This window comes from Heliconius melpomene, chromosome 3 (genome assembly GCF_056956725.1).
Source record: "Heliconius melpomene rosina isolate 202511_hmr_F chromosome 3, ASM5695672v1, whole genome shotgun sequence".
In the NCBI taxonomy this organism is placed as follows: Eukaryota; Metazoa; Arthropoda; class Insecta; order Lepidoptera; family Nymphalidae; genus Heliconius; species Heliconius melpomene.
This window is the reverse complement of record NC_140391.1, coordinates 10,066,099-10,077,481: the sequence shown is the minus strand read 5'-3', so window position 1 is coordinate 10,077,481 and position 11,383 is coordinate 10,066,099. Positions and strand designations below refer to the sequence as shown.

The window sequence follows — 11,383 nt, the reverse complement described above, 5'->3', positions numbered from 1 at the left end:
ATGTATATGTTTGTCACCAATAGACACAAAACTTTGATTGGAAACAATAAGCCGCTGGCAAAACATTACAGTTTTAAATTGCTCCATTCGGTGTAGCATTATAAATCTGCGGCAAAAATTAAAGTGTTCACCTCTCCCCCCTCACTTCATATTTTCCACTTTTTTTTAGTAGTAAAGATACATTAGAAAATACATTATTATTTGGGATGTGACGATGCACAGCATCTGTGAGAGGGCGCTGTATACTTCCCTTTGAATATCCAATGATGTTCACTTCCGGTTGCTGTTTTCGACCAATCAGCGATCGCCGGAAGTCACGTGGTCTCAGGTGGTAGGGCGCCGGAACGTATAAAAGGCGACACTACGCTTTTTACCTCATAGCGTCGTTATTTCCCATCAGAGTAACATTGTTTAAAAGTGAAATTGCTGTGGTAAGTGTAGTGTTGGAGGTGGAAATTCTTCACATCGTGAACCGGATTTCTATATCGGGCCTACTCCTGGGAAGGCCTCCAGCAAAGATGTTCATCCTCATCAGAGAATTTGTTTTTGTGAAATTCAAAGGTAAAAAATGGACAACGGGTGAGTCATTTGAACCTCTTGTTTAACAAGTATCTACATGCATGTAATACTGTTCTATTGCTTGGTATCATATATACCAATACAGTAGTGGATTCTGAGCTTCACCGAACACGACTGTGTTATAACCTACAATAAGGTTAGGTATATGTCTCAGATTTTCAGCAGTTATGGCCCAATTTTATTCAACTAACGGGCATTGCAAAAAGCAAGAGGACTCATCGCTTGTTTCACGCTCTTGGGAACGTTCTCAGCATAATATCATGCGATGTAAACGGAGTTTACTAAATAAATCGGTTTTCACCGAGTTTACTTAGTTGTATATTATCTATTAATATACTACCTTCGTTTAAATGCGATAAATTCGTTAGGAGCGTATCCTGAGCGAGTTATCAAATATATATAGTGGCTAGTTGTCAAAACCAGATGGCGTTGCCCGTCACTCTGACGTGACACCGATCGATGACAATCGGAAGTTGGATCGGAACAAGCTCCGGTCCCAACCACCTTATTCTCCGACATATATAAAAAGTCTGTCTATTTTTAGATAATCTTTTTTATTTATTTGTAATAGCATAATTACTAACGCTGTTGAAATGTTATATTCGCTGAGAGCGTATCCTAAGCGAGTTAACAATGGATAAATCTGCGTAAGTTTCTTTTAGCTTCTTTTGACAATTGCAAGCGAATACTCGGAAGAATTAGACACAAGGATTCGAAGACAATTTCAAAGCCTCCTGGCAGGAAAAGTGTTTCAAAAATGTGTCTCAATCCTGGAGGAGTGAGGATAAAAGAATTGTGGATTTCCTGCTTATTCGTGGTTACTGCCATCACTATGAACGTCATAACAGTTAGCAGTGGGCGTCATAGTATTTGGCAATCACGGGATCTTCTGTATGGCCTCTCCGGCAAAGATTCTAGCCAGTCACCTTATCTTAGCCTTAAGGGGGACTCGGGCTATTACTTGACATAAGGTATGTCCAATTATTTAAAGTGCATTTATCCGTACCTTAGAATTTAAAAAAGCTCGGTACTATTTTAATGCCCTCAATTGTACGGGAGGGGGGCAGTTATAAGGAGGCTGCCTCTGAGCGTATCGGAGGCAGTGGCTGATGGTTTGGGCTCCGCAGGCCCTTCCCGGTTTAATCGCGGGAATGCATCTAGCCATCTACCTCCATGCCACCAATAATCCTTTTCCAAGATTATTTGAAGCAGCTAGACCTTGTCAACCGTACATGCATCAAAATTGAGAAGCGTGCGTTGAGTATAAAACTCTAGCACATTTAATTATACATTAGCAATTCTCAGGTATCGGTGCATACCGGATATCGACAGTTTGGAGTGAGAATCCGCCGACTGGTAACACAAGCCCAGAACTTAGTACAAGGGTATTGCATGATTGTTAATAACTTTATTTAAATGTATCTGTATCTTTCTGTATACATTGTATTGAGAAATACGGAGGCTGCCTCTGGGTATATCGGAGACGGGTGTAGATGGTTTGGGGCTCTGAAAACTCTTTTCGACTTAATAATGAGCATTCTCCATATCATCTCTGGCTTTATCCAATAAGAATTCTGAAGCGGTTCGAGAAAGCAAGGATAGAAAATAGTTCGACTCACGTTCGACAACTGATAAAGCAAACCAATAGGAAATTTTCTAATAGATAACGAAAGGTTTATCAAAAGAATAAAAAGTTTTATATATGGATTGTTAAGTAATGGATAAAAAGAAATAATGTGTCTAAAACTAAATTAAAGTCCACATAAGTATTATAAAAAGTCGCCGAAGGTTTCTTCGGCTAATAGGGCATTATCCTCGTGCCAGTGAGTGCACAACCCCGTGAGTACCTCGGCAAAAGTATTTAATAGCTGACGTACTATATATTAGAAACTGTGTATACCTGTTGTGTATCCCAGTAACCATCAGAATTAAGCAGCTGATGTAGTGGAAGAAATCTGTAATCCAGCTAGAAAAAAAGCATCCAGCTAGAAAATGCGGAGGCAACACATAGGTTAATATTTGGAAGAAGTAAAATTTGCATCTAAATAGAAGGAAATGTTGGTAAGCAGGAGAAAGTGGAAAAGAAAGCAGTTAAATAATTCAGAAGGCAAATCAAGACCAAATTAAAGTCTCCAGTTGGGCCTATCAAGCAGTGAATTGTATTGTATTAGGACCTTTTATTACTGAAGTAGTCAGATATGAAATGCAAGAATTACAGACAACCTTTTATTACTAAGTTATTGGATACCATAACGTATGATACACAATAATAGTGCAAAAAGACTATCAAGAAGTTTCATTCATTTTTTTTGTAACTTTGGTTCCAGAGCTGGGAAAAGCTAATGAAAATAATATCTTCATGGAACATGAGGGCTGTGTAAAGGTAGTTGTGCTAATTATTACTGTCAACAGTCTTGTTATATATATGTCTGCATATAGACCTTGGCCGATGTCCACGTGCGTAACGTAGGTGCATATTGCTATGAGTTTTGCATAATCTGAACCTGGCTAGCGAGGTGTACACGTAGTCGCAACTCCAATATGGCGGAGAGCATGTTGGATGTCTACGACATCATTAAGTCCGGGGAAATCGGACGTTTATATTGAGTACATCTGTATTTAAATCGTATAAATTTTGACACTAAAGTTACTTCTAAAGGCGAATTTCAGAGAGTGAACTATTGTAGTTCTAAAATACAGCTAAGAAGCGATAATTGAAATATTATAAAATTGATACATTTATATGTCAATGTATAGTAGTATCAATTACTTATAACTTTATTACACTTCGAAGAATGATATAAGCATTAGTCGGCCTAAATTTTGGTTGAAAAACTAATGAGCTTATAAACTCACATTTTCTAACGCGTCGTATGTCAAATCCAGTTTTCTTCAAAACTGTACCTAAGTAGCAGATAGCACATTCATATCATGAATTGTCGGTCGGGTCGCGGTTCTGGTGAGTATTCATTGATGCTTTTATGAAGTTATAATACTCAAAGTGTGTGATGGTGGACTCAAGTCTTAAATTTTACAAAGGTGTTCAAAGGTTTGACCAGTTTAACTCTAAATTGGAACATATTATTGGGCCGAGTACATAGTATTTTGTAAAGCATTCTATTAAATGCGCTAGTGTTATTAATATGTTGTACTAATGGCATCAATTACAAGGTAAAAATTAACTCGGGTAACTACTTCATCATCATCATCATCAGTCTATCCTCGTCCACTGCTGGACGTGGGCCTCTTCAATGGCGCGCCGCTGGACTCGATCTTCGCATCCGGCCGTTGCCGGCACTTTGCGGACATCGTCACCCCATCTAGCGGGAAGACGTCCTTCATTACGCTTGCCAAGGCGTGGTGTCCACTCTAGAACGCGTCTCTACTTACTATAAATTTATTATAGTTGTTGTTGGAAAGGAAGGAAGTATGGAGTTGGTTGCCGGTTCTATCTAGGACCTGCTGTCTGAGCCGGAAATAATTTTCAATAGACCGGACGACATTTTCATGGGCATTTCGATCCTGCTCGTACTTCTAATATCATATTTCGTTTAGAAATATTTCGGTGTTACAGGAGAGACCTGTTGAAAATTACGCTCTAAAGACGGTGGTGTCAGCCTAAGAAAAATGTTTTTCTAGGTTCTACATTAAGAAACTAGCTAGACCACCGGAAACGGGCTACAAAAGGTAACAATTTTGTTGTGTAATTTAGAGGGGAGGCTACGCAAGGGCTTCATGAATAATAATCGATACTTATATAAACAGGTTAGTAAATTATCAAAAGAAGTGAGCACGTCTAGCCTTATTATTTAGACGGTTATGAGAGCTTCCTCTCCTACTCATGCTTATCAGCGAGTTGCGAAACATCTTCTAAAATTTGTTTGAATGCAGATTATAAGTAAATCTAATAATTGAAGTTAGATTATTTAGGCTCGCTTCCGGCAGAGCGATTATTAATTGAATTAAAAAATTAAGCAATTTACAATTCTTTGTTTGCTTATAAATAAAACAATGTTACTCATGTTTTTTGTGGTTTTACAGATAAATTTATCTGAATGTATCAGAATCAATTTATACAATCATTCTGATTTAGATCACATAGCGTCGTGCGTGGTCACCAGGAGTTATAAACACGTCTCTCACAGATGCTGTGCATCGTCACATCCCAAATAATAGTACAAGTTTTACATAACAATAAAACTTGTATTATTGTGGAGAGACGATGCACGGCATCATTTTAAGGCTCCTGGTGAGAGTCTGCTATGAGGTAAAAAGCGTAGTGTCGCCTTTTATACGTTCCGGCGCCCTACCACCTGAGACCACGTGACTTCCGGCGATCGCTGATTGGTCGAAAACAGCAACCGGAAGTGAACATCATTGGATATTCAAAGGGAAGTATACAGCGCCCTCTCACAGATGCTGTGCATCGTCTCTCCACAATAATACAAGTTTTATTGTTATGTAAAACTTGTACTAATAATGCGAAGTTGTAAGTATAAAAATAGGCGCAATTGCCACTAATAAGTCTTTAATATTTAACATACACGTCAATTACGCCTTTTCAATAAAATATTTTAAAAATATAGAAGTGAGTAAAAGTAATATCTCACAATGTGCCTTTTCCTGTACTAAAACTTGCAATATGGTGCAATTGTGCCCTGTAGGCTTGTGATATCTCTGTTTATATTATTACTAAAAATACACAAAAAATTAGGCAGATAAATCATTTTTTTCCTGATGCCGAATATATAATAAATATAACTCAATTTTGAAAAAAATGTTAGTTGTGCCTCTTTTCCTTATGGCGGCAGAATAGTTTGTGTTGATTATAGTTAATCTTAAAAATATATTGCACTAAAAGTCTAGTAGTAAAAGTGAAAGTTACAAATCGATAATAAATTTTCTCGGAAAATACGTGGTCCTTTAATTAAGGTTATATCACTACGACAAGTTCATAATAACTATTTAATAAGCAAGACTATCATCAAATAATGGTTAAATATTTATAGAATTTTTAAATATTAGAATGCTTAAAAATTAAAAATACTTTATTTATCTACATTCTATAATGAAGTTTACTATACGCTGTATCAATGACTTGTCGCTGTATTCGGCATAGTGTTAAGTAGTGCTAAGACACTCCACTTACCACTTTGTGTTGAGTGGTGAAATTCACCGTCGCGTTTTACCTCGACGCCAGAGCGACGAAATGAAAGTATTATTTTAATTTCCTCCAGTGAAAATCGACCACATGCTTTTACTCCTGCACCACGACTGCCTTTAAACAAAATAACTTAAAGATATTATAATAGGGGGAGATATTGTCGTTTGTTTATCCGCCCATTGTGATGCAAAGGCACATCCTGACTGTAAATACGACTATTGTGGGTTTAGTTCCCTCTCGGGAACAAGCCAAATTGGTTGTAGTCGGCCTCTCAATACGCAATGACTCGAAAATTGAGTGGAAAGTGGGGGACACGTTGTGTTAACATTATCTATATTATATATATATATATGTATTATTTTTTTGGTTCTGGTATCAAGGCAAAGCTCGGCGTTAAGTTCCGCCAATCAACACGCAATGACCTATATGTATATTTCAAATTAATTCTCCTTATTCATATCACTTTTCAGCGTCAAAAGCAGTAACGTTCGCATGTGAACCGATATCAATAGTCCAAGAGACGTCCAGCCAGGCGTCACCGCGGTTCATAGAAGACACGCCATTAATGTTCTCCAGATCGAGTTCCTTAGGCTCCTTGCCGGAATGCTCTCAGCAGGATGATCAGGGCTCGATTGTGTCTGAAGTAAGGTGAGATGAACTCCTATTGGTATTTGTTTTCAGTTTTTTTGGAAATAATTTAAAAAAATAACTTCGCTGGATTTGTACCTGTCGTAGACTTGGGCCGTCCGTGACTTGATCATTTCGTAATATCCAAGACACGGAATATCCAATTACTAAGTTGAAATATTTCTTTCCTAAATGTGGATAAACACTTTAAAAATGTATTTATTTTCTAATTTTTGATTTCCTATATATACAACCATTAATTTACAAAGTAAATAGTATATGAAACTTTAATAATAATACATAATTCCCTTTCAGCCGTCTAACGTCAGGGTGTATATCACCAAGTGAAATCCCGGACTCCCCCGGACAAAGTATGCCTATATCACCTCGTACGAGACATGCTCCACCGGAAATACATTCAGAGCAGCTAACTCCGCCACCTGGTAAGAACATGAAAACAAATTGGGGAACAAAGAGTCTTAACACTAAGTTCCCTCTGCCTGCCCTGCTGTGTGTAAAGGGATACAGTGTGAAGCTGAAGAATTATTAATTTTAATTTTAAAATACAGTAGAGCGTCGATTTTCCAAACTAGTCTTGCGACCATCTATTGAGCTGGAAACCATCGCCTGTACAACAAACGCTTTTTAACTGCGCCAGTGGCGTAAACCATTAAACTCCATATATAACTTTTTAATTTGTTTGATTTTAACAATTTATCTAAATTTATAATTAATTAATTTAAAATAATTTTCCTGTATGAAATTTTAACAATATATACAAAAAATAATCAAATTTATAAATTTTGCGTATATTGTCGTGATTTATTTACTAATATAACCTATTTTCTAGTGGAACCGCGGAACATCTCGGTGTTCGAAGAACGTACATCTCAGTTCGTGGTTGAGCACACTCCTGCGCAGTTTTCAGCCAACACAAGCCTTTCCAGCCTCACTATAAATGATGAACCTAGGGTTTGTTTGATTCATTTAATAAATATTCAGGTTTATTGTAATTTAAACGTGAAATGTATCTGTATCTGTCACAGATAAATTATGTATTATAAATTGAACATACGCTTGCCTTTATCGCCTATAATCGACATGATGATAGATTTGGAGAAACTAGTGTATAATATTGAGATATATATAATATTTACTACGTATATCGTATTTCTGCAGAAAATAAAGATTTGGTATGAAAAAAATCACAAACAGCGTCGTCATCGTCGATATATATATATTTTATCTGTGTATTATTTCAAATTAAAAAGAAATACCCAATATTTAATTTCAGTTACCATTGCTGCTTGAAGACATAAATAAAGAAGATAATCCAGACTTAGATGTGTCTTCGCCTGTAAATAAAACTATTGACTCTGAGATTCTCGATGAAAGGTTATTAGGAATTTATTTTACTTTTATGACCAATATTTTGTACCTTCACTTTTAATTGGACAAATTCTGACTGTAGAAACATCAGAAGGGGCCTCAAAGCGGTCGTGGTTATCACTATTCTTTTGTGGGCGTTGTAGCAACAGAGATGTTTAAATAAAATTCACACTTATATTCTACAATGTCTTAATTACTCGTTTACATAACAGTTTTACAATAAATCTCACAAGATTAACAAAATTACAATAGATTAGGAGCCAATAGGTTAATTGGTGAACATCTCACGCCATAGCTGTCAATCAATGACATCTGCTATAACTCGTGGCTACACCTACTACCCTATTCGGGGTTACCCGCTCCATTTTAAATATTCTTCTAATATAATCCATTACGTAAATCAATTAAAATCGAAATGTAATAATTGCGAAATTATAATTAAAACTAATACATAGCAACGCGCCGTCATTCTGTTTTTCTGAATTCTGAGTTTCGATTCGGGAACACGTTTATATTTTAATCACTGTGTAATTTTTTATAATAATTCTGAATAATTAATATAGTTATGAATGTACGTATATTAGAAGAATGTACTTATAATAATATTTCTTTATTCTCCAGCCCCCCAGCAGAAGAGCCCTCATCGGATGCAGTTGTTGATATAATGAAAGGTAATTAGAACATACATTTTTAGTTGTGGACTCAATCACCTCCCAATCGATTTTTATTTTCCCTCTCTACCGTAATAAACTCAGTTAGTTGTTACTCAACACGTAAAGTCTCAAACTCGGATAAAAAATAGAAAAAGGTAATCCATACCTATATTATAAATTCGAAAGTAACTCTGTCTGTCTGTCTGTCTTTTCCGCAATCAGGGCCAAACCGCTAAATTAATTGTCATAAAATACTCATATAGAGATACTTGAGGATCCCGGGATGAACATAGGATACTTTTTTTTCTCATATTTGTAATATTTTCGTTATATACCAATATATTAAAATAATTAATTTGACAAGGAATTTATTCCGCCATGTTAATAACAATCGTCGCTACGCGTTGCTAAGCAACAGCTTGCAAAGTTTGCTGTTTTAAGAAAACGTCACCCAAAGTGAGTTTGCTTAATGCATACATGGTGCGCGCCGATATAGATTTATACAAATCTCTTTATACAAATCATTAACAAAAATTAGATGATTTCTATAATTTGATATTCATCCTTATGAAAATAAATATAATAGTCACTTTTAGCATTTCATCTAGATGGAAATTATAATTTACTGTATAACATTCTAATAAATAATTAAGATGTGACTGATTCCAAATGACCTAGCCTTCGGGCGGCATAATATGAGTATGACCGACGCGAACGGGCAGATGACTTTGATGATTTTGTAAATTTTTATAGATTTTCGAATTACTATTATTTTTTATGTAATTATTTGCTGCTTATAATTAATTTATCTCAGTTCGGTTATCTATACCGATGTTATACACTTAAAATATCGTAATTTTAATCATTTGAGATTTTATTTAATATTATTCGCAAAAATTAATAATTATTTAATATAGAAAAATGTTTAGTACGCGCGCACAGCAATCTTTAGGTTTTTTTTTCTAATATTAAGAATTTCCTTTAGTTCCTTTTTTTACTTCTTTGGTTTGTTCATTTCGGTTACTCAGATATTTTTTCTAATAATAAATCTCCACTTATTATTATTTTTTAACTTATTTTAATGATTTAGGCTTATATTTTCGCGGGCGTAGCCGCGTCCGGGCCCACTAGTATTAGTATATATTTTTACATATTGTCAAATAATTTTATTGTATGTTCACATAGCCGACATTCGTGTCAATATACATTATAAATATTTGCTAAAAGTTTCAACTACACTAGCTCCAAATGAATTAAAGTACTTCTTAAATTAATAATTACTCTTCAATGACATGAAAAACTCGAATATTATGACAGAATATTAGGCCAAGTTTAATCCATTTTTTTTTCATTTTAAATTATTTCTTATATTAAAAGTTATATCTAATAACACATATGTTTCAGACACATCAGACATACCAGCGATAGCGCCGTCCTCTGACAGCGAGGCAGCCAGCGACCGTGATGCAGATCTTCTTAATGAGTGCATACAAAAGGGCATTGCACAGGTAAATTTTCAATTAATTAATTTATTTATAGTTTTATGATACTTGCTTAGGGACATGACTGTAAACACGTAGGTTGTGGGTTCTATTCTATCACAAGGATTGAAGTGTTTTCATTTATTCACTCTAGTTCTAAGATAGCGCGGTGAGTTCTGCACTCAACCTCTAAAATTGAACATCTAATATCTCGAAAATTGGACGGTCCGTCGGGAACAGAGTGTCTTATATCTTTAAATATGTTATTTTTCTAATATTCTTTTAATGGATTTTAATAACTACATAAATTAAAATTATCTACAGGTGGTCAAACATAAAGGTCCTGCTTCTGACGTGTCCTCTATTAATAAGTACCCATTAAGAGATGACGTATATGTGAGTCGTATATAATTATATGTTTTTTTTCTACTTAAAGTTGTTAAATTAGTCTCGATCAAAGTGATCATATTGGAAAAATGGCAGAAACAATTTTAATTGTATGCAGGCCCTTGCCTTGGATTTAAATAAGCAATCACACCCGTCTTAATCAATTTATTACAGAATATTACAGAATTTCTTCTATATGCTTTTAGATTTTTTTTTCATTTTTTGTTACTAACATTGAGTGAAAACTCTATTTAAATCGACTTTGTTTTATATTATACTTTTTTTAAAATGTTATTCGACATAAGGTTAGTAAATATGTTATGTTAACATATAAAAATTTTAACAGCCACTTTATATATTACTTTATTTAGACGCGGGCTCTAGTCCCGTTAAGTTCAAATTCTAAAAGGAATATGATATCTTTACAGAGATCATTGCCACCATATCTGAGATCGTCAACAGAGACTGTGATGATATCACACGACTTTGTAAGAAATATTAAAGAGAGGTTAGTAATCTTTAGTACATATTATTTATCATTTATAAATCAATTTGTATATAGAAATTATTAAAACATTAGAAAATGTCTGCTGCTTTTCTAGAGAATATAAAAATTTACTTATGATAAATTCTCTTTGTTTCACTTTATAAGATTTAATGCATAAACTATATCAGAGAATAGTATAATATTTGGCTTAGTAATTACTAAAAAAATATAAAATACATTAATAAAACCCTTTTTTGTGAATTTTATTGTAAACTATATGTAAATTTTATACCGCATTTTTCTAAATGAACATATCTTTTTGTAATAGTAGTCCACGTCAAAGTCCACCCCCATTACCGCCAAAGGTACGCCACCCCGAAGCACCACCGCGACCACCGCCCTTTGAGGATCATCAGCTAATTGAAGGTAACTTTATATGATACTAGCAGCCAAACAAGCCTTCATTGTATTATTTATTTATTTGTTTTTTTTTTTGCTGATGATATTTTTTATGTCATTATGATTACTTGTTTCTATGTGTTTAGATAGTCTCTACTGCATACAACTTGAGAAAAGATTATATATAATATGCTTAGTAACATTAACATGTAAAATA

At 34.6% G+C, this 11,383-nt stretch overlaps 1 protein-coding gene across 5 annotated transcripts in view; it reads left to right on the top strand.

Moving 5' to 3' along the window:
- The window catches only part of LOC146540162 (uncharacterized), a 56,796-nt gene that overhangs the window by 40,039 nt on the left and 5,374 nt on the right, over nt 1-11,383 (top strand). For all 5 annotated transcript variants that reach the window (XM_085207377.1, XM_085207375.1, XM_085207374.1 and 2 more), the window contains 9 exons: nt 6,214-6,391; nt 6,686-6,813; nt 7,221-7,342; nt 7,665-7,765; nt 8,381-8,430; nt 9,817-9,920; nt 10,218-10,289; nt 10,709-10,788; nt 11,096-11,193. In XM_085207377.1, the coding sequence (XP_085063503.1) occupies nt 6,214-6,391; nt 6,686-6,813; nt 7,221-7,342; nt 7,665-7,765; nt 8,381-8,430; nt 9,817-9,920; nt 10,218-10,289; nt 10,709-10,788; nt 11,096-11,193 (933 nt within the window). The remainder of the gene's footprint in view (nt 1-6,213; nt 6,392-6,685; nt 6,814-7,220; nt 7,343-7,664; nt 7,766-8,380; nt 8,431-9,816; nt 9,921-10,217; nt 10,290-10,708; nt 10,789-11,095; nt 11,194-11,383) is intronic.